The sequence below is a fragment of the Gambusia affinis genome, linkage group LG22 (assembly GCF_019740435.1).
Source record: "Gambusia affinis linkage group LG22, SWU_Gaff_1.0, whole genome shotgun sequence".
NCBI lineage: Eukaryota > Metazoa > Chordata > Actinopteri > Cyprinodontiformes > Poeciliidae > Gambusia > Gambusia affinis.
In genome coordinates, this window is record NC_057889.1 from 20,262,161 (window position 1) to 20,285,428 (window position 23,268).

The 23,268-nt window shown below is 37.0% G+C and overlaps 2 protein-coding genes across 4 annotated transcripts in view; both read right to left on the bottom strand.

Annotated features, from left to right (window-relative positions):
• LOC122825867 (adhesion G protein-coupled receptor F5-like) overlaps positions 1–23,268 on the bottom strand; it is a 36,269-nt gene that overhangs the window by 11,322 nt on the left and 1,679 nt on the right. Inside the window, exons 2-13 of the mRNA XM_044107447.1 lie at positions 7,009–7,115; positions 6,820–6,871; positions 6,592–6,735; positions 6,122–6,301; positions 5,201–5,236; positions 4,017–4,172; positions 2,272–2,439; positions 2,096–2,125; positions 1,610–1,672; positions 782–826; positions 517–564; positions 70–225 (exon numbers count right to left, since the gene is read on the bottom strand). Of these exons, the coding sequence (XP_043963382.1) occupies positions 70–225; positions 517–564; positions 782–826; positions 1,610–1,672; positions 2,096–2,125; positions 2,272–2,439; positions 4,017–4,172; positions 5,201–5,236; positions 6,122–6,301; positions 6,592–6,735; positions 6,820–6,871; positions 7,009–7,110 (1,180 nt within the window). The 5' untranslated portion in view covers positions 7,111–7,115. The remainder of the gene's footprint in view (positions 1–69; positions 226–516; positions 565–781; positions 827–1,609; positions 1,673–2,095; positions 2,126–2,271; positions 2,440–4,016; positions 4,173–5,200; positions 5,237–6,121; positions 6,302–6,591; positions 6,736–6,819; positions 6,872–7,008; positions 7,116–23,268) is intronic.
• LOC122825407 (adhesion G-protein coupled receptor F1-like) lies at positions 9,447–23,122 on the bottom strand. Of its 3 annotated transcripts, XM_044106824.1 has the most exons (11): positions 18,109–18,392; positions 15,368–17,589; positions 15,176–15,233; positions 14,418–14,539; positions 13,501–13,679; positions 13,050–13,226; positions 11,616–12,965; positions 11,485–11,526; positions 11,308–11,355; positions 11,151–11,214; positions 9,447–10,421 (listed from the first exon to the last, which is right to left on the bottom strand). In XM_044106824.1, the coding sequence occupies exons 4-11, from the start codon at positions 14,458–14,460 to the stop codon at positions 10,375–10,377; spliced, it is 1,950 nt and encodes a 649-aa protein (XP_043962759.1). In that variant the 5' UTR covers positions 14,461–14,539; positions 15,176–15,233; positions 15,368–17,589; positions 18,109–18,392; the 3' UTR covers positions 9,447–10,374. The 3 variants fall into 3 exon arrangements, with proteins under 3 accessions (XP_043962759.1, XP_043962757.1, XP_043962758.1); XM_044106822.1 differs by lacking the exons at positions 9,447–10,421; positions 11,151–11,214; positions 11,308–11,355; ... (3 more) ...; positions 13,501–13,679; positions 14,418–14,539 and adding exons at positions 18,529–18,702; positions 18,795–18,938; positions 19,038–19,089; ... (2 more) ...; positions 22,918–22,950; positions 23,057–23,122 and having other exon boundaries at positions 15,175–15,233; positions 18,109–18,147; XM_044106823.1 differs by lacking the exons at positions 9,447–10,421; positions 11,151–11,214; positions 11,308–11,355; ... (3 more) ...; positions 13,501–13,679; positions 14,418–14,539 and adding exons at positions 18,529–18,702; positions 18,795–18,938; positions 19,038–19,089; positions 19,201–19,295; positions 20,620–20,980 and having other exon boundaries at positions 15,175–15,233; positions 18,109–18,147.

A 23,268-nucleotide genomic window follows, 5' to 3' on the forward strand; every position in this document is an offset into this window, starting at 1 on the left:
AAATCATCATTGTCATCAGCAGTAATGCGAACTTTACAAATTAGGCTTTGAATGAACAGACTCTCTTACCTGTCGTCAGGTTTAATTCTATCACTTCCACAAACTGAGAGACTCTCACAGGAAATGTTTCATTTTCCAAAGCTGTTCTTATCAAATCAAGCATATCAGGTGGAACGTTGGAGAACGGGATGTGCAAATCAAGAACGATGCCAATGTCCTTTGATTCTGTTGAGGTGAACAGGAGACAACTCATCATTGCTTTTTTGAAATTATGCAATCTAGAGAAACCTTTTAGCACTTTTATAAGAGAAAGTAGACCATTATTTTTCATACATTATTAAAAACCTGCTAGAGCTCCAGGTCTGAGTTAAAATCAACAGTCTTTTTTACCAATGTATAGCATATTATGTGGGTTATTATATTAGTGTACACAATGTCAGATTACGTGAGCAAAATGTAAACACTCGTCATTTCTTCTTACTTGACCTGGAAAAAACCTTGTAATCTGTTTCATACCATGAAGTGTTGGAGGAGATGATGTAGTTGACATGACGATTGATGTTTCTGTAATTAAAAAAGATCTTACAATCATCTCAAATCGATTTCAAAGGTCTATCTAGGATTTAAACAACTGGTTCAATTGCTTGCTTATTCTGAGTTTCCCATGGCTACAATTTGGTCTTTTTGGGGTTGTTTTTTTCCTGATATATTCAAAAATGGGAATTTCAAGATCCAAGTCAGAGAACTTAAATGTTACCGCCTAACATTTAGTGTTTCGTACCATGAGGTGGAGGAGATGATGTGGTTGTCAGGATGGTTGATGTTTCTGTAAAATAATAATAAAAATATCTTGGAACCTGTTTCGTATTAAAATTTAAAGATTTTCAAATATGTAATTCTAAAATCCAGTTTTGTCAACCCTTTGATTAAATCACTTTGCCATCAGAATGAAACATTCCATTTTGTCTGACCATGCAACCTTACCCTTTCTGGTTCCTGGCTTTCTTTTCTTCCAGATTTTTCTTTTGAGTTATTGCTTCCAAAGATTAAAATCGATGTTCACATCAATTTCCTGGCCACAGTGGTGTTAAACTCAACACGTAGGCATGCAGACTTACACGGTTACATGGTTTGAATGGCTTTATATCAAAGAGAAAAATGAATGTGTCTCCATCACAAAGTGACAGGCTGTGTATAATCACAGACTTGAGTCAGAAGAGGGCGGCATTGTGCACATAGGTCACCAATGTCCTGAACTTCATGGACGTCAATGAGATAAACTCATTGCAATGCCAGGCATCGGGTTCAGTGAACTCTGGAGCTGAGAGACATGCTCTCTGGTGTGAATCATATTTTCTGGATATCCAATGAAACAATCTGGGTTTGACAGCTGTAGGGAGAATCACACTTGCCTGACTGCATTGTGTCAAGTGTTCACTGTGGTGCAAACAGGATTATGCTACAGGTCTGTTTGACATCGGTAGGGCTTGTTCTTCTCACAATTAAGGATTAAGGATTTTTATTTAGTTATCTGTTTTAGGAAAACGGTTTAAAAAAAATCTAATGAACACATATAAGCTCTCACCCAGAACTTAATTTAGAGTCATACCGTAATTTGTAGGAGGAGACGGTGTTGTTGTACTAGGCATGGCTGTTGTCATTGTTGTCAATACTGTAATAAAAGAAAAAAAAGAGAAAAAAATCAAAGCACATTATTGACTTTACATTCTTTCCTGCGTGAAAATATAAACAGTGTGACAACTGTTTTCTACAAAGCAAACTTCACTCTGAAGTAAGAAGGTTTAAAATTACACATAGTCACTAAAATGCAAATTCAGACCTTTTTCTACCTTTTTATGTGACATAATAATAATAATAATAATAATAATAATAATAATAATAATAATAATAATAATAATAATAATAATAATAATAATAATAACAATAATAATAATAATAATAATGTATTCCGTAACATTTATGTATCCAGGTAACTTAAAAACAAACAAGAGACTTTCACGTTGATTCAGAGTTTGTTTAAACTGTTTGCAGGAGCAGACTGCAAACTTTGCTGACGTCTTTATCCTTTACATACCTGGAGGTGGAGTTGGGCAGAAGGAGTTATCTGTGGAACAGCAGCAGATTAAATGTTTGTGTTTTGGTCCCAAAAAATACAAAACCTTAAGTCACAATTAAAATCATATCACCCAGACACAGTTACACCATGTAAATCAAATTGCATAAATATCAACTCAATAAGATTTCGCTTACTTGTGATTGGCTGGCAGTACTCGTTGTCAGAAGGAAGTCCATATATGCACGTACAGGTTTGACTGCTGACGTCGCTGCATGAGTTGCTGCCGTTGCACTTGTCACATGGCCAAGCAAAACCATCCTCACAATCACACAGCAGTCTGTCGGTGGAGTTTGGAGAGCAGGCTGTGTGTTTTAGACAAGGAGAATTGTTTATTATTAGCATCACAGATTTAGGTGAACTACAACATAGGAGCATAGGAAATACTGTCCTACTATCCCTAATACCTGTCCTACAATTTCTGTTTTAACATAGCATGTTTAACATTTCTAAACTGTGTAGAGCCTAAATGTGTTGTTAAATCTGTGAATGTAGAACAACTAATAAATCAGTATTGGAAATGACGGACTGCAGGCGCGCCAGTGGCCCAGGAGATGGGAGGTTACGGGTTCAAAACCCCACTTGGACAAGACACTTTATACGCTCTGCCTGCTATCAGGTAGCTTATCACCATCTGTGTGCTGGTGGGTGTCTGGTGAAGTGCTTCGGAGTCATCAGGGATTGTAAAAAGGCATTGACTGAAAGTTACTTTTGAGAAAGTAACCCAGTTATTTTACTGATGACCTGATTTTAAAAGTAACTAAGTTAAGTCACAAATTTCTTTATTAGTTATGTTCACCACCCGCTGCTACGTCAACATGGTGTCTTCTCCAGGAAAGAAAAAAACATGTTCTGAGAGGAACTGGCAGTAGGAGGAATCTTGCTGACATAAACTAAGGAGAGTGTACTGTGTGTAAGGGCAGAATTTAATCTGCAACCAACTTCTTCAACTCTCAACTACTTCCTGGTTTTGCATCAAAGTCCAGCTTTTGTCTTTTTTAATGGTTTTATTGGCTCTAGTGGCCTTTATTTGATAGTTAATTGACAGGAAAGTAGGTAATGAGAGAAGGAAGACATGTGGCAAAGGTCCCCAGGCCGGGATTTGAACCTGCGACGGCCGCGTTGAGGACTAAGGCCTCCTTATGTGGGTTGTGCTTAACCCCTGCGCCACCACAGCACATCCCACCTCAGGACTCTTAACACCTGGTGGGGTTTGACTGTATCGAACTGCAACTCCAAAGGTTTTGTCAAATTTCACGCCTTTTTTAAGGTGGATAAAAGTTGATGCGCTGGCACAGTGTACAGTGAACCTTGATATTTCTTTATCTTCTTTAGCTGACACAAACTCAAAAGGTTGTTTGTACGTCCAGCTAGAAAACCTTCACCTCTTTCCTCCCTCCACTGTTTATGTTCGAGTCCACATTACATGCGAGTTTCTCTCACACTGATAACATCAGAGAATAGTTCAGATGTCACTCCGTGAGACGCATGAGGAAAGAAACTGAATATCTTTGCACAAGGGAAAATGACAAAAATAGAAAGGCTTCAATGAGTATCTTTAATCTGATTAATAGATAGGAAATAGTAACTGACATCAATGGATTCCAGTGCAGCTATCACTTTACCCACTTCAACAACATCTGGTTAACAAAAAGGTTCACTAGGTTCACTAGTAGGAAAGGTTCGGGTCTCCAGTTTCCTGCTACTTTTAGATTTGAACAAAATGCTGGATTATTTCTTAAGCTTCTAGTCGGGTTCTAGTCCTGGGAATTATCTGACTATTCAGTCATGGTGTGGCGAACCAGACACGAAAAAAAATATCAAGAAGTGTTTCAGGACTGCACTCACTCACTCACAAGACAAAATGTTGAAAAAGTGTTACCTGTGGTTAGTAGCATCTCTGTCACTTCCAAAGACTGTGAGACGGTCACAGGGAAGGTTTCATTCCCCAGAATGCGTCGGATTAACTCAAGTATGTCGTCTGGAACGCCGGAGAGCGGAATGTGGAGGTCAAGGATCACATCGAAGTCCACCAGCTCTGTGAAGGAGGAAGACACCATTATACAGAACAAAACAGATTTACAGCAGCGCACACATCACTGTGTGAGCCACGGTAAGGACGGTGAGGCCCAAGATTATTCATAAAGCTGGTAAATATGGGAAAAAAAAGGATTTCAATTCAACTGGAACATTTGTTCTTTGAATGAAAATGATAGTGTCCATCAAAATTCAACAAGATGTTTAAATTTAGAATCTAAAAAAGAAAAAAGTTATGTCATAAACAATATTTACTCTTCTATGGATATATGGTTAATTATTTTGGATTTATCTGTATCTATCTCCATATCTATGCTCTCTGTCAAATTCAAGTTGGATGATTTAAAAATTTTGTCTTTACTTCCGGTCAGAAACATGTAATAATTTTAAATATATGTGGTTTTAAATTTAAATCTACCAGGAATATGAATGATTCAATCTGACCAGAAATATTGCATCACTGGTGTAGCTTAGGGGAAATGCTGATGAGAATTATTTGCAAATAAAAGTATAAAAGTAAAGGACAGAACTGGAGAACACCAGGAAACAGCATTGAGAGCTACTAATGTGTTCCAGTTAGAATTGATATTTCCATAGAACGTTCCAGGGGTTTTATTGTTTAGAGGGAAACATTAAATCCCTCTAATTTCTAAACAGCTTGTTCACTGAAAGCAGCAGTATGAAGATTTGATCCCAAAGCCTTTCTCAGAAATGCAAATTAAACATTTAAAGAGACTCTTAGGAAGCTTTAGAACTTCCCACTTAAAATTCAATTTTTATAAATTATTTTTTTTGTTGTTATTTTTTGCATTTTCACATTTGGGAAACGTGATTTTGGAATAAAATTTCCATTCACAAATAACACTGCATAATTAACTAATAAAGGTGTGTAGATGGTTACAGTTATTAGTTCTGATCAACTATATTATATAACGTTTGTCTTCAGTCGATGCTGACTGAACTTGGTGTTAGAGAAAGTTTAAAAACTATCAAATGGAAAAGGAGTGTTAAAAAACATTATATTCATACCTGGAGCTGCTGTAGAGGACGGCGTTTGGGCAGTGACTGTGAAAGTTTTACACATTATTATTAGCAGAGACAGACACACTTATCGAAATCTGACGTAAAACATTTTCTGTTGCAGCTCAAATAAACCCATTGTGCATAAACATTTCTGCTTCATTCATTGTCAGGTTTGAGGAAATGAGACAATCTGACATAATTACTTGTTTAATTAAAGCTTGTATAAACTCTATTACTTCTCGCAGCAGTCAAATTAAAAACGTCGCAGTTTCAAGAAAACAAGTCCAACGTGTTTGAGTGCAACACCTTCTTCTTCTTTTGCCCACACAGGCATGGAAGCGTTTTCCCTTCCTGTTTCCTGCTTCTGTAAATCAGAGCAGAGCGTGTTGAATGCCTCTGGCATCTACTTTTTACAACAAAACTACTGAACTGATGAAGGAAGCAGCTCCAGCTGTCGCCTCGGCTCAGCTGATATAACTACATTCCTCGTTTACGAGCATCTGAAGAACAGGATCAAAATCGTTTGGAGGTAAAAAAAAAATAAATAAATTGTTAAAAAGTAATTTGTAACTGGAACAAGAACAGTTGTCCCGGTTGAGTTTTTTTTTTTTTTTTTTTTAAAAAGCTTGCTTAAGGACTCCAGAACATGAAACGTTCAACTAATACCACTCATTTCCAGACACTGTATGAAAGGTCACATGACTTTTTTTTCCCCTCACTGAAGTTAATCAATCAGTCAAGTCTATTTGTATAGCACAAGGCAGTTCAATGTGATTAAATAAAAATACTGCCTCTTTAATGGCAAAATTAAAATGAGTAATATGTCTTTTAAATAGCGAATGTAAAAATGTCATTTCTGTTAAACTTTGGATCAAGGACATTTTTGTTCTGACATTCCTGAATATGTGAAAGAGCTTCTAAACTTACCTGTTTGGCTGCTGTTGACCTGGCAGAACTGACCGTCGGCTGGAAGCCCGTTAATGCAGCCACACGTGTCACCAACAATGGCGTCACACACTCCATAGGTAATACAGCTGTTATAAGACCAGGCAAAGTTCTCCTCACACACACAATATAAGTGGTTCCCACTTATGTTTTGTGAACACACTGTGGAGGGGAGAGGAAAAAAGAAACCCATCAGCACACAGTGGAAATTGTAAATGTTATCTTTGAGAGAGGAATAGATATCCATAAATATGAAATGACTCTTTTGGCCCCCATTTCTTTCACTCAATTAAAATGTTTGCCAAGACTAATGTACTTTAACCCACAAAACTCAAATTTCGTTTTCTACCTGACCTTGTTGCTCTTGAGAGGCTTTACTTAGGAGAAGTGAGGGGAAAAATTGCTCATCGCTTTAGAAAGGTTGGCGACCTCGGTGTTGAACTGTACTGTACCTGTCGTGGCGTCGATGTTGGAAATCTCACTGGTGCTGTTGATGAGTATAGGAAAACTGAGGTTGCTGAGAATCGTCCGGAGAGTCTCCAGCTCAGAAACACTTAAAACAACTTGGAACTCGTAATCAGTGAAATTCGTAAAAGCTAAAGTGAACACAGACAAAGAAAGACCATAACATATCATACTGTATACATAGACAATAGCCATTGTGCATTGGGGTGACTCACTTTCTCTTTTCTCTCTAACATGAATGCTGGGTGATTTAACAGCCATCAGTTCCTGTAAAAACACACAGATCAGTTCAAAACTTATCAACATTTAACTATTGACTGTATCAAAACCATTGGTTTGCACCATGTTTTAATTTTTCCAGGTGTGTTACTACAACTTGTTGCATAACTATTTTTCATGCTGACCTCAAAGAAGTCGGACACAGAGTGTCTGAATCCAGACTTGTCCAGAGCGCAACATATAACCAGAAGAACAACGGCCAACCGGATCACCTTTGGTAAAGCCATCCTCGCTGTGGAAAAGTTAAACATCACCATTACTGAAAAGACACATTGTACCACTACATCTAATACGTGGAGCACTGTTTGTATTTGAAAACAAAGCTGATTCTAGAAAAAGCTACAAGGAAATCATCACCAGGTAATGGTTTCCTTGTGTTTTAATGTGGTTATTTATCCCGTTTGAGGACATTCCTCTCAGACAGCAGTGTGAGCTTTGGTTTCAAAAGGTTTCTCTTTTGTATAAAGGTATATTCCATCAGTGCTGCTTCCCTGTAGCTTGGTGGTAACCTGCTGGCATAAAAATCATAACCCTGACTTTTTACAGCCCTGCCACCTTGACCTGTGGGAGGAACGGGGCAGTATGAGGGCCCCCAGGGGACCCCGCCGTTATAACCTCTGATAGCCTCAATGGCGATAGCCTGGTAGCTCTGCTGGTAAGTAGTTACAAAGTTAGATGCCAGCTGTTGAAAGACTTAAAAGACTTTATCACCTTTTTGGTTGAATGTTGTTTCCTACCAGCTTCTAACGGTGTCAGTAATATTTGAATAAATAAGAATTTGAGACATAAGGTCACTTGTTAACAAAAACACTAAAACTTTTTAAGTGCTAAAAAGCCAGACACAAAGTCCATTAAGTGAAACTACACAGCTTTTTGTTTCATTGTAGAGCCCTACCAACTAGTCAAGAGTTGGAGACAAACTGTTGTCTCCATCATTGTGTTATGGCTGAGAAATGTATCACAATATTAGCATTTCACAATATTAGCATTTCACAATATTAACCATCTAACAGTTTGGTTCACAGGTAACATGTCCTGCACTGTAATTACAAATGCAAACAGGCATTCATCCTTATTGTTGTCTTCACTTTTCTTTTTCTCTCACTCTGTCATCGATCTGTAGATGAAATCTGTCTCTGCTGTCAGATATGGTTTGAGATAAAACTTCTAACAATTTGATCAAAAACAGCAAGACAGTAAATTAAGAGTTTTCTAAACTCAGAAACGTTGCATTTGAAACATTTTCCTTTTTCGATTTTAGAAAAGCGAATAAGTGCTTGACATTTTGTAAATCCCCGTCTGCTAATCGAGAGTGAAAATTTTAAAAACACAGATACGGTCGAGTGACTTTAGTTTGCATTCAGTAAGTGCAAAAAATGCTTCTGTTTGTACTACAAGCAGGAAATTTATATTAGGAGTTGAGAAGCTGAAAGAAATCAGTTTTTGAATAAAAAGTTCTGCTAAACCAGGCGTTAAAGGATAAAAGTAGAATAGAGATGTGTAGGATAGGAATGGAATTGAATTACTTTACCTCTCCATGCAGCCGGGCTCCAAAGAGGCTGGTGTCTGGACTGCACATTTATTTTGCTGCTCTTCTTTAAAGACAAAGACGAAAAGTCTTCCAAACAGGGAAAACACCTTTTGCAAACTTCCTGGAGTACTTTTCATGAATGCACAATCTCTGCCAAATGCACGCTAGGTATTTAGTTATTTTTGATGTCCGAAAATAACATTTAGCGACATTTTAGTTGTGTTTGTGTCGATATTTACACCATTTTCTAGTCAATTTATCGTCTTGTAATATGCAGACACAAAAAAAACTAACAAAATTTAGGCAAAACAAATAAAGTAATTCTCCAACCACATGCACATTCACAATGCTCAAAGAATGTTGCCCAGTATCTGTTCATCATAGTTACAATGCATCAGACAAATCAGAACAAGAAAAAGTTCTTGGGTTGTTCTATACCTTAAGAACAACATTATGTAAACTGGTTCCATCTAATAAACATAAACTTCCTGAAGGCGATTTCAGAGAGATCTATGTTTATATGTCTCTCTCTCTCTAATGCTTGTTTGAGTCAGATTTTAGCATTCTGACTTTTAGGGGAGCTTTAAAAGAGACACATGAATATATATAAAGTTAACAATAGCTGCATAAACTATAGCTATTTTTTCTTTCAGACAATTTCTGTAGAGGTTTGTTCTGAGTCTTCTGTCATGTTGTGATGTTATTCCCTCATCCAAACGTACCTGGAGTACGTGTGCATGCATGAATGACTGACTGTGAAGTGCTTTGGGGTCCTCTGGACTTGATAAGGCACTACAAGTACAAGCCAAGCCATTTTATTGATTCATTGACAGGAGAAGTTGTAAACAGCATAATGGAGGAACGTTGTGATGACAAGGGACTGTAGGAAAGAGGAGGAGCTTAAATAAACAGGCACAGGGCGTGCCGTGGTGGCGTTGGGGAAAGCGACTCCTGGACCCGGCGATATTTGCCGCATCTCTTCACCCCTCTCCTTCCTGTCAGCCTACTTTTGTATAAGGGACACTAGAGCCCACAAAAACCCCCTGGAGGGGTAAAAAAAAACAACAACAAAAAAAAAAAACAGGCACAATTTCAAGGTGTCACATTTCTTTTAAGTCATATTTGTTATTTTTATAACTAAAGGTAACAGTTACTTGAATTTGCTATAACATGGCAACATATTCCTGGGTAGTACATAACATTTGAAAAATCCTGAACAGGATTATGGAAGTATAGAAAATAAAAAGATGTACTTTATGGAAACAGATCTTACAGATTGAAACTTTCAAAATAGGTTACAAGATTATTTTAAGAAAGACTTTATGGCTCTTGCAGAAATTTTCATTACTAAAGTAGGATCAGTAGTTTCGGGTGAAACATTTTTATGAGTAAAATAAAATGGTTATAATTTATAAAAAGAAAAACAATGATCAGTTAGATATTAATGGGTCAAAGCACCCATTAATACCAGACTACTTCAACAAACAATATCATCAAAAACTCAAGCAGCATTTGCTTGAACTTCCAAAAAATCAAAAAGAAAAAAAACCCAAACAAACAAGCAAACCAAAAAAACTATAGAAAGCACATAACAAGTATTAAGTACCCGACATTCAGTTAAGGTTTCCATAATTTTGAGGTAAGAGAATGCAAACTTAGAAATTGTAAAAACAGCAGCATTCACTTCTCAACCCCATTTGTAAAAGTTGAGGGACCCTGACATTTATCAAACATGTTTTCATTTACCTGAAAGTACTGATTCTGACAGACTGTAACAAACAAGCAAAGATAAGCCATCTTTGGTGTCACCTTCAACATAAACAACAAGATAAATAACGCTTTAAGAACATATCAAAAATCAAACAAGCACTTCCATCACTGGGACTTTAACGCTGTTTTGCTCAGTTGGTCAACTTTCCAAATTGGGAGGCATCATCAGCGAATACCAGGTGTTGGAGGATCAATCACAGGATCCTTCAGAAGACCAATGATAGCCTTTTTGGGAAACTGTAACAACAAAATGTTTGGTTTAAAAAAAAAAAAAAAGTTTGCAAAATCAATATGGTGAAGTGACAGAGGAGAAAAATAAACAATAACTGACAGAGACCTGTAACATCATATAAACAGAGATATCTGAATGCTGATTAAAGACAGCGCATAAAATGTTACTTTGAGTACAGTGCAAACAAACAGACATAAGTGCCTTTTAAAGTTACAAAGTATGAATTAAGTTGTTTGATGTTCTTGCACCATTTTTAAATGTTCTAATAAAACAAGCTGGTAAGTCTGTATGCTTTGTTTTTTTGTTTTGTTCCTGTAGTGCCACCTAGAGGGCAAAATGGAAAACAGTTTATGTCTGTTTGTATACAGTCGGTATACAAATACAAACCTGTGTGTTTATGTAATATTTACAAGAACACCAAGAGGACCATTGTAACATTTTTCACCAACAAAGGGAGGCTATTGTGGAAAGAGAGGACATTTCCCTGTTCTTCACTTTTTTCAATTGGAATGGACTCTACAAGTTAGGTGTAGAGGTATAGTTAATGTTGTAGTGCAGAAGTTGACGTGCCTGTCTTGAGATTATCAAGGAAGAATGAATGGGGCTAAAAGTTGTTTCCTATAGACTTTTCACTAGAAGCTAAGTTAACCAGAGCTGCTAATACGGGTCACTGGATTGATAAAAAGATCTACATGTGAGTAACAGCAGTCAAGAAGCTTTGCAAACTGATGTACCTGTGGGTCTTCTTAACATCCAGAACAACTTTCCCATAGAGAAAGAGGATGCTGTACTGGTGGTCTGAAACCAGAACAAGAAACAAAAAATCAGAGGACACCAGATGAAGTACAAACAATAACAGAAATAAAATATGATTGACCAAATTGTTCTTACCCTTGTCCTAATCTGGCAGGAGAATTTCTTTGCTAGCTCTGATATTACCTAAAAGGTTAGTCATAAGTTAGTACACTGCATGAAATGTTTAATGGAAACACTACATCTTATTAGAGTGCAATAACTTATGCATAATATTTTTGGCTACGACAAGTCTGACAGCCAAGGGACACTAACCTTTTTGTCCAACAGTGTTCCAAACATCAGAATGCAGAAACCCTTTAGAAACACATAGATAAGGCAGTTTCAGCGCATCAGAATGGTATTACTGAGAAATCGCAATTTAAAAATTCTGTAATTATTATTACCTGAAGTGAATTTAATAATGCAAATGCAACCTCGAGTCCAAAGTTTCTTGGGTAAACCATAGTTCCGATTCCCAAAACCCAATTTACACCAAAAATTGGTGTCAGTACAGCCAAACACCTGACAATAACCAACAGAGCATGCCTCTCTCTTGCTTGGGCTCCAATCAATCCAACTCTTCTCCTCAACATTATGGATATCACCAGAGTCAGGATTATGATGTTTATAGCCACTATTGTAAGGGCAGGGATCACAAATGCCAGTAACGTTTTATGCGTATCCCAGGAGAGAAAGCAGACATTTGTTTCTCTAATGTAGTGATTTGAGGGAGCAGTAACAGTTATGGTTATTGTTGCAATGATCAGCGGAGCTCCATATCCCAAAGAGAATCCAATGATCAGCATGGCTGTTTTAGACAGACCTATGTTAAACACATTGAAAGTCCGATAGAGCAGCAGCAGGGCCGAGGCCAACATCCAGAAGAACAGGGCCAGGTAGAAATAGTGCATGAAGAAGGTAGCGGCTGTGCAGGCCGGCGCACTTTTTGTGTTTGAAATGGCCGCTCCAATAATGAACCAAATGTCTGCAATCAGGAGAGACACTGCAATGTTGACGACGGAGACGTGACGCAAGTACGATGTCATGTTGTCCCCAATTGTTTTCCAAATTATGCCTTCAATGATGAGACATATAATCAAGGAAACAATGGAAACTGCAATTCCACTGTATGTTATGTAGGTTAGTATAAAATGATCAGAACTGTTGGGTGACATGAGAATACAAAATGAGGTTGTGTGGTTGCAGTGGCAGCTGATTATTCCGTTTTCATTGAATCTTAGTGAGCAGCCATCGTCATTCCATCCTCCAAGACCGCCAAAGAGGTCAAAATCCCAGAAAACACATTCAGGATTTCTCAACCTATCGTCTAGAACATCAAATGCTAAAACAATATTTGTAATTTCGCCTTCGGGCCAAAGAAGTGCAACCTTTCCATTGATAACTTTGGATGATGAATTCCTTTTATCCCTTGCAGGAAGCACATTATCCAATGAAGCAAATATTATGGTAGTTATTGAGTGACTGTGTCCACCAATGTTAGGTATGTCTATTTTCACAGAGGAGTTTAAGTCACCACTGAAGGTGTTCACGAATGTAGATTTGTTCAAACAAATATGGGGTGTTTCAATGCTGAAGGACTTGTTAACAAGACGGGATGTGATTCTTTCAATAGAGTACAGTAGTGCAGAGCTGGCATTTTTTGTTTCATCAGTGTTTCTTGTGCTGTTGTTGAGAGTTTCCCACGATCTCTTTGCCTTGCCCATAGTGAGTGTGCCTGCAGTTTCTAGGATGTTCTGGAATGACATAAAATCAATATATCAAAGCTGAAAAATATATTTCTCTCAAAAAAACAACAAAAACCCCTGACAATTACATACCTTCATGGAATCTTGCTCTATTTTAATTTCTAAAGATGATGATAAATTTGCTACATTACTAAGGATCCTCACGATGGCATGAATGTTGGCTGGAGAATCAGTTATTTCATTAGTGAAGTCGACAGTCACATTGCTGAGTCTCTCCAAGAACAGTGGAAGAGTGAGCTCATCCAAAACCTGTAACATAAATTTAAAAAAATCTGTCTTTTTAAAAAGATATATTTTTAATATGATCTGAAAAGATATTGAAGTTTTGGTGTATTATTTTGTACTACACACAAACTGAATAAATCCAAGCTAAAATAAAAGTAGAAAAGAATTCTCAGCAGCATTTTGGAAAATTCTTAGATTATGGTTCATTTAATGAAATGCAGTTTAGCAGGGGAATATTTATTTTTTTCAATACAATGATTTAGAGAGAGAAAAGTCCAGAGAACAAGATGAAGATCACCTCAGACTGATTCAGCAGGTTCTTCACAACTTTTAAATCGCAGTTGTCTTGGATCTGTCCGTATTTACCGTCCGACTGACAGACTGCTGTTATTTCTCCCACGTTCCCCTCTTTGCAGCCCGACTTAGCCACAAAACCTATCGGTCCGTTACCAAACGCATCATCTCGACACTTAATATCTTTGGAAAAAGAAAAATATTTAGTTGTGGACAGAACAAAGTTCTATCTTCCAGTTTCTAGGTTCTACACTCAACAATGTTCCACCTGATCGTTCTCATTGCTCAATCAAGAATAAATCAGTTCCAAGCTCTTCTGTTGGTTCTGTCTCTTTATATTGACTCCACATGTACACTTTGCAATGTGCAGAATCTGAATGTGTGTGACTAGAAAAAATGAAACGTGTAGCTTCTAATATATGAACAGATTATTCAACAAATGTATTTCTATTATCCTGCAACCTATAAAAAATTTTTCCAAAACAGACATCAGCATTTTTTGCAGTGTTAAAATGTGATATTTTGTGATGACATTAAATCAGTGAATGTTTTTTGTTGAAAATAAGAAAATATCTTAGGGAACTGGGAATATTATTATTGTCAACAATAGACAAAAAAACCCCATTCTTAGCATCATTCAGTGGAAAAAAAGAAGGCAGTGTTGGACCGACTGTCCATTCTTCAAAGAAATCCCTTTCTCAATGACTGTACCCATGTGTGTCCACTCTGTGCTTTTGACCACAGTAAAGTTGAGGTATTCAGGAGGAGGGCCACAGGTTAATTTAATTTCTTTCCCAGCAAATACAGTCGTGGTATTAACTTTGACATAAGCACAATATTAGAAAATAATTAGGCGATCCTCATTAAATACACGTCATTTATTAGAAGACTACTGAAGAGCACATTCTCCAGTTTACTTACCAACAGACTCAATCGGGTATGTTTCTGCCAGGTGTTTTAACATTTCGTCTTTTGCTAATTTAACTTGTGAAACATCACCAGAGGAGGCAGCGAGGGTGTAGTAAGCAATGGTACTTCCACTCCTACAAACAACAGAGATGTAAAAAGTGTTAGAATCAATTAGGATGAACATTCAATACTGATATTTACATCCTCCAACAATGAATGGGAGCTACTGTTTTCAAATAAAGACTACAACGTTAATTTTGTATAAACCCTAAAAAAATGCTCTTGTATGCTAGAAGGAATTGAAGCCAACTACTTGAATTCTTGCTAAATCCTTTTTACTTGAACAAATTTCTAATTTGATTCAAAGATAGTTTATATCAACATTTTTGGTTACAAATCAACCAATGATTACACGTGATGCGAGTACACATTTGAAAAGCTATGGAGGTGCATCATTCCAGTCAGTCCTGTCTGCTCCTACGTTTGACAAACCGTTTTGCAAGCCTGAGAACTTGTCCTACTAATTCTTTATTATAAAATGTATTAAATTATATTTAGATTACATGTGTTTTGTATCAAACTAATGGCATATCTGGAAATGTTCATATACATCAACTTCTATAGTACCTTACATATTTGAATTATTCAGTTTTCACAGATGACCACTGTGAATGGTTCAGTAAGTTTGTGCAATATTATGCATGTGTGCGTGTACACACGTGTCCAAACATCCATACTGTATTTCAAATGTATATAAAAAGCAGACTAACCTGAAGGTCAAACTCTGGACTTCACATGTTTCTGAAACTTCTGACAGCTGCTTTTAGCCTGTTTAAGACAAAAAAAAAAAAAAGAAAAAAGAAAAAAGAAAGAGTCAAGCCACAAATAAAAAATGTCTCTCTTTATCTAGAAAATCTTCAGTGGTGTTATTATAATAAAGATGGATATACATTAATACTTACCGCACCATAGACATCTTTATAAACTTTACTGGATGGATCATTGTATGAGTTATTAAAATCCATGTTAATTGTGAAGGTTTCATTAAACTCTTGTGTTTTTGTGGCGGTTACATTTGTCGTATCAAGTATTATTTCTGGTGAAGTTGCATTTGACATTGTTGTGTTTAGGGTTATTCCCTGTATGGTTGCATGTACTACAGTTTCTGGTGCAACTTCATGTACCACTGTTGGTTCAACGGTGATTTTTGCTGTGGTTACATTTGTCACGATTGTGTTCAGGTCCGTTCCTCGTGTGTTTGCATCTATTAATTCCGTATTTAGAGTTCTTTCTGTAGAATATGCATCCGTTTCTGTGTTTCCCAGTGTCGCTGGCCTAGATGCACTTGAAGTTGTCTCAACTGCTATTTGTGTTGTGTTTACATTTGTCATATGAAGTATTATTTCTGGTGACGTTGCATTTCTCATTGTTGTGATTTGACTTTGGTCTGGCGTGATTGCATTTGAAACTGAAGTGTTTAGGGGTTTTCCCAAGATAGTTGGAGCTCCCTGATCTCCTAATCCTCCTGTGGTTACATTTGTCACTGTTGTGTTCAGGGCCAACCTTGGTGAGGTTGTATCTTTTAATCCTGTTGTTTTGGTTGTTCTTACTGAATATTTATGTTTTTCTTCTGTGCTTAGAGATATTTCCGATATAAGAGCCCTTGAAGTTGTCTCCACTGCTTCTTTTGCTGTGGTTACATTTGTCACTTTTGTGTTCAGGTCTGTTCCTTGTGTGTTTACATCTATTAATCCCATATTTAGAGTTCTTCCTGTAGAATATGCATCCGTTTCTGTGTTTCCCAGTGTCGCTGGCCTAGATGCACTTGAAGTTGTCTCAACTGCCATTTGTGTTGCGGTTACATTTGTCGTATCAAGTATCATGTCTGGTGAAGTTGCATTTGACATTGTTGTGTTTTTATTCTGTTCAGCTATGACTACATTCAATACCATTGTGTTTAGGGTTATTGGTGCAGTTTCATGTGTTCCTGTTAAGTGTCCTGTTGTCTTTGGTTTTGTTGCATTTGAAGTTATTTCAACTACAATTTGTGTTGTGGTTACATTTGTCACTATTGTGTCAAGTGTTATTTCTGGTGAACTTGCATTTGCCATTGTTGTATTTTGATTTTCTGGCCTGATTGTGCTTAGAGACATTTCCAATATAACAGCCTTTGAAGGTGCCTGCACTGCTTCTTTTGCTATGGTTTCGTTAGTCATTGTGGTGATTTGACTTTGGTCTGGCGTGATTGCACTTGAAACTGACGTGTTTAGGGTTATTCCCAGGATAGTTGCAGCTCCCTTATCTGCTAATCCTAGTGTGGTTACTTTTGTCACTGTCGTGTTCAGGGCCAACCCTGGTGAGGTTGCATCTTCTAATCCTGTTGTTTTGGTTGTTCTTACTGAATATTCATGTTTTTCTTCTGTGCTTAGAGATATTTCAGATATAACAGCACTTGAAGTCGTCTCAACTGCTTCTCTTGCTGTGGTTTCGTTTGTCACGATTGTGTTCAGATCCGTTCCTCGTGTGTTTGCAGCTATTAATTCCGTATTTAGAGTTCTTCCTGTAGAATATGCATCCGTTTCTCTGTTTCCCCGTGTCGCTGGCCTAGATGCACTTGAAGTTGTCTCAACTGCTATTTCTGCTGTAACTGCATTTGTCATTGTCGTGATTTGACTTTGGTCTGGCGTAATTGCATTTGAAATTGAAGTGTTTAGGGTTATTCCCAAGATAGTTGCAGCACCCTGATCTTCTAATCCTGTTGCTTTGGTTGTTCTTATTGAATATTCATGTTTTTCTTCTGTGCTTTGAGACATTTCCAATATAACAGCCGTTGAAGTTGTCTCAACTGTTTCTTTTGCTGTGGTTTCGTTTGTCATTGTTGTGTGAGGATCTTTTTCACTAATCAAAGAAACATTTGTGTTTTGACTTGGTCCTAGTGTGGTTATATTTAATGTTGTGCTTGGTACTATTAATAGTCTGCTAACAGCTCCAACTGTTGTGTCTCTTTCTGATGTGGTTGCATTCATCACTGGTGTACCTGGCGTTGAGCTTTTCAGAGTTTTATTTTGTATTATTTCTGTTATTACTGTTTCCTTGTTTTCAGTAGCTTGCAATTCTTTTGCTAATGTTGGGTTTGTAACTTTATTGTCTGGAGCTGAATAATTTATTGGTGGTGATGATGTCACTGTAAAAAAAATATCAAAGAACATTAAGTTAAAAAAACAATACATTTAAAAAGCTAACAGAAGCAATTAATTGTTTCTAAGGATTAGAGAGCAAAAATATTTCAATGATAAATCTACAAAATATAATATCTTTCCACACACATTCAGAACATTTGTGTGAAACCGAAGAGATTAATTATTTTTTCTGCTGTGCAACTTAAGACACCAAATTATCCAAATTGTCACCTGTTCACAATTATGTACTTTTTTTAAATTTCACTTTACATCGACATAGAAATTTATGTAGGTTTATCACATTATCACATAAAATACACTAACCATGGCGATTTAATGTGACAAAGTAAAAGTTTGCTTTGTGAAAATATGTTTTTATGACATAATCTGCACATGAAACATCTGAATTTGTGACAATGTGAAGGTTTTGACTGATGCAACTAGAAGTTGAACCTGTTTGCTGAAACAAACTCTAAGCTTGTTCATCTGTTGAACTACAACTCAGATCTTCATGTTTTTCATACCTGTGGGAGGTGTAGGAGTTAAATCACACTTAGTGGCATCTGAGGAGTAAGAGAAGAACCAAAACTAAATAAAAGCAACATATGTAGGATCATTAGGACTAGAGTCTGAAATACATATTTGCATTCAAACAAACAAGGTCTCTACAGCTGCGATTCCACTACGAATGTTTGCTAGACTTTGTAGATATTCTGCTAATGTCATCCTCCTACCACTTCCTGTCGTCTTCTTTGTCTTTTCCACCAGTAGAAACATTCAGCTGTTGATCAGTGACTCGTGTGATGTGTAAAAGGGTTTCCATTGCAGTTTTACAAAATACACAAATCTTAACAGGACCGACAAACTCACTCATCCTAATGCAAACTTTTTATTAAAAAAAACAAACATGGTTTTTAACATTGTTAAACCCTCTCTAAACCTACCTATTTGGCTGCTGTTCGGCTGGCAAAACTGACCATCAGCTGGCAGGTCATTAATGCAGCCACATGTGTCGCCAAGCCTGACGTCACACACTCCGTATGCAATGCAGCTGTTATGAGACCAGGCAAAGTTCTCCTCACACACACACTGGTACCCAGTTACATTAGGTGAGCACACTGTTGGGGAAAAGCATCAGCATACAGTGGAAAATGTTTCATGCCACACTTGCTGAAAGACTTCAACTGTGGATCTATAAACTGAAAGATACCTGTTGTGGTGTCCAGACTGGAAATTTGACTTGTGCTGTTGATCAGTATGGGGAAGCTGAGGTTCTTCAGAAACACTTCAAGAACCTCCAACTCAGAAAGGCCTAGAACAGCTTGGAACTCATAATCATTGGTATTTGTTGGAACTAGAGTGGAAACAGATACAGACATTAAGACCTTTATGTTGATTCTATAAGGCATATTTTACAAATAAATAATGAACATTGTGCTCTGCAGTGACTCACCTTCTCTTTTCTCTCTTTCATGAAGCCTGGGTGAGTTGATTTCCATCAAGTCCTGTAAAAATCACCAGATTAATCCAACTATGAAAGCAACACTGATCAATAATTGTTTTTGGTATATATTGAACGGGCCACAATGCCTGGTAGTTTAGTTTTCAGTGCTTACCTCATAGAGGGTTGTGAATCCTGGCTGGCTCCCAGTGTAGCAGAAAACCAGAGGAATAAAACCAAACCACACTTCTTTGGGGAAAACCATTCTTACTAAAGAGAGAATAAAACTACAAATCATCAAAAGAAAACAAAACATTTGCGACACAGTGTTTCACACTTTTTTTAAAGCTACAAGGAAGTAATCATTAAGCATGTGTGGGAAAAGAAAAGGAAGAGAAGCAAATGCAAAGTATTCTACTAATAGAACCTTTTTAACTGTTTTCCTTTTAGAATACAGTTTGGAATAAAGCTCAAACCTGAAGAGCAGAAAATCTTAAAGATCAAATTTAACTTGTTGTCCTTCTGAACGGTTCACTCAAGAAACCTTTTATGTCTTTACCTTTTGGTCCTCTCTTATTAAAGATGTTATTTTCTGTACACCTTTAAAACTGTTTGATTTACAGAAACATAAATGGGATTTTTAAACAAAGGACAGAAAAATAAAGCAATCTACAGTTAATTTAGTGGTTCAAACGATGTTTTCGTTAACTTGTCCAAACTTCTGGTTGGGGATTTCATATTAGCTGCAGTTTTCGGCCCACATAGTTATGCTGGTACTCGGTAAATTCTCGTGACAAAACAACAGAAGATTGGGGAGATTGAACTAAACTAATTCAAATGACTGTAGGGTCAAGACTTAAACCATTAACAACAGCACCTTTCTCAAGGTACGCTCAAGAACGAACAGAAGCTCCTGGTATAACCTGCGTAAAGTCGTAGTTGTATGAGGCCGAGGAATAATAATCAGAAAGTTTCCTAAAAGTGATCACAGAGCTGGTTTTCAAAGTCCTATTGGCAAGTAGGTGGTAAGAAGTATCAACTGTGGTGGGTAGTTAAAATGATCATTCACTTGTAAAATTCGGCTTAAGCTGAATTCAAATACACTCAAGGGGGAAATCTGTCACAGGAATCAAGTAAAATATGCCACGCCTTTAATCTGATAAAAATAAATAACTAAATATACAACCACTTAATACGAAATTCGTCGATCCTTAGCAACAATGCTTTATTCAAAAAAAAAATTATAATACTACAAAATAATAATAGTTATCATGATCAACAGATCAACAACCAAAATCCCTCAAAACCAATTATGGTCACTCAGTTCGAATCAGCAAAAAACATCAATAATAAAGAGTCCAAAATTTTCTCTTCCTTTTCCCAGAGAGATTATTGTCCACAACAAAGTTCCATATCCTGTAAAATAAACAACGTCCTGGAAATATTCCCCCGTTTTAATCCAAAGTCCCGATCTAAAATGAAAAAATCCAAGCGTCAAAACCCCTCCCAAAAACGATATATATATATATATATATATAAAAAAGAGTGGTACCACCAAAAATCCCCAAAAAGAAAAGCAAAGTCCAGATCTCACCGGGAACGTCTTTCTTTCCCCTCGGTGGCGTCCTCTCGCACTGGTGGCGTCCTCTTGCACCGGGCGGCGTTTCTTAGGTGCGAACTCCGATCCAGTTCCTAAAATATGATCTGCGGCGCTGGGCGAACTTTTGTCGCTATTTAATGTCTTTTCATTGATTTCCACTAGTTCTAAACATTCAGACCTCAAAACTCCCACTGCACAGATCTAACGGCGAGCGTCTTCCTCTCCCCCCGCGCCGTCGCCCACGCCCCTTTTTAAATTACTAGTTACACACACACCTCAAAAAACTTCCTGATTCACCCAAATCAGTTACAGACCGTGGAAATTCGAAATAATTTTTAACAATGAAATCACCGAAACTGTTCTACGGGGCAGTTTAATACATTCACTTTTTAATGTATTTATTCAGAAAAAAACAAACATAGTGGTTATGTTACACACTGGTTCAACATGTCTGAATAGATTTGTATAAAATCTCCCATAAAAGAACAGAGCTCTAGTGGCCGACACATGTTCTCATGGAAAATACTCCAGGAAGCTCATAAAACGGTTCAACGTCTCTGTACAGGAACATGAGCAGGAAATGGGATATTCAACTCTGACAACTTCCTTGAACACAGCAACAGGTAACCACCTTAATTTACAAATACAAAGGTGATTCTACAGTCTGCCAAGGGCGTAGGCAATAAAAAATAAAAAAAGCAATGAAATAATTATTCCCTGAGATCTTGTCAAAAATATTAAGATAGATACTAAATGGCTTAAGCTTGCTAGAGAAAAGCTTATTCAAAATAAAGTTACCTTCAGCTGTTTAATAATTACTTCTACAGATAACGTCATCCTGACGGATATGACACAAAGCTCAGTCAGGGCATGGCAGCTGTGACAGCAATAGCTTCATTGCCACCATAAGTGTGTGAATCTGTGTGTGAATCCTGTGGATAGGAAAAGACTCCATTCAAGTTCAGGTCATTTGAAAAAGTCCACCAATCTACCCAACATTACACACATTTCTTGCCTATAAATTGTAGGGGTTAGTAGGTAAATTTGGGTGGACAAAGCTTTATTAAGTAGGAGTTCTGTCCATCTAAGGTGGTAATGCTCTTGTCCTTACAAAGAAAACAAGTCGCTAAATGGGAAAAACTCTTTCTCATTCTCACAGATGTTTTATTTTTCATTGGGTTTTTTATTTGTTTTTGTCAATCTGGACAGATAAAGTCACTTCCTTTTGTTAGACCTGTCACACTGAACTGTTTGGCTGAAGAACAGGAACTGGTGCTGCTTGCTGGAACAACATATTCCCTCTTAGAAGTGCTTCATTCGACCTAGTGTCAAGCCAATCGGCCATCAGCCTGTTTACCTGTACTTGCAACACTCCGCTGCTCATAAATAAAGGATGTTATGTTCATAGGTACATGGTACACCCGCAGACTTCTGTTCACGTGAGAGTTTTGAGGTGAATTTGTTTGAATAATTTGCATCTCATAATACAAAAGCCCAGTATACTTAGAAAAAAGCAGATTTGTTGTACATGTATAAAGAAGTAACATATCAGTTGAAATCAAAATTGAACTATTAGAAAAAAAATTAAATGCAACAAGTTAGTACAGTGATCAAAACAGATTTTTCTGTCATCCTTTAGTTATTTTTTGGTAAAATTTTGCCAACAGAATGTTTAAATCCCGTTTCTGTGACCACGAAAGCCAATATTTATATTTATATATTTATATTGCTCCCACTGGAGTCTTACAGTTATCAAACTCCCGCACACTGACAACATCTTTAATTATTCTTATCCGAACTCTAAAATATGAAATTAAAGAAGTAGTGCTCATTTTAAAGCCTGCAAACACTCTGTGAAGTATCTCTCATATCAACAATCTTTTTCTGTGTATATAGAATTTTTTTCCAGTTCTCTTTTTCAAAAATTTGGATCATTTCTAATTAACTTTTAATCATGATTGATCATGTCTGATAGAATGGGAATGCAAAGCTAAGCCAAGAGGAAATGGTTTCCACAATGATTTTCAGATATTTGTGGTAGGAATAAAATGATACATTTTGTTTTCCTGTCAGCTGTGTACAGTGATGTGTGTAGAACTCACCTACAGTCCTTTACTAATTGGTAAAGTGGTTGTGACGTCGTCCTCTCTACCAGATGTTGCCGAGTAACCATAGATCTCTGTTTGCGTCCTCAGAGAAAAGAGAAACCAATAATTTATTGAAAGTCATCTCAGAAAGAGTACATTTCTGGAATGTTTCTAACCAAAACTGAAAATGAGTCAAAATCTGTACCTTTACTCAGTACTAAATGACGTTTTGTCTGCTCTGTAAACAAAAAAAAAACTTATAGCTGGAATTCAAATAATGTGATCATTTCTTAAATACCAAGCTCCACTAAACATCATAAGGTGCTAGTGTAAATTGTACTTACATGCTATAAGAAAGCAGTGTGAAATAAGATGACTACCGCTCACCATATCCTGGCATCCAATGAAGTCAAGTTAGAACTGAACATCACTTTAATTGCTCACGTTCAAGCACAGACACGAACCGTTTGTGAGCTTCCTGGAGTATTTTCTAGCGTTCACATGGGTTATCTAACTTCAGTCAAATCCTCGTTCCCTGCTGAACTATTTCAGTGTT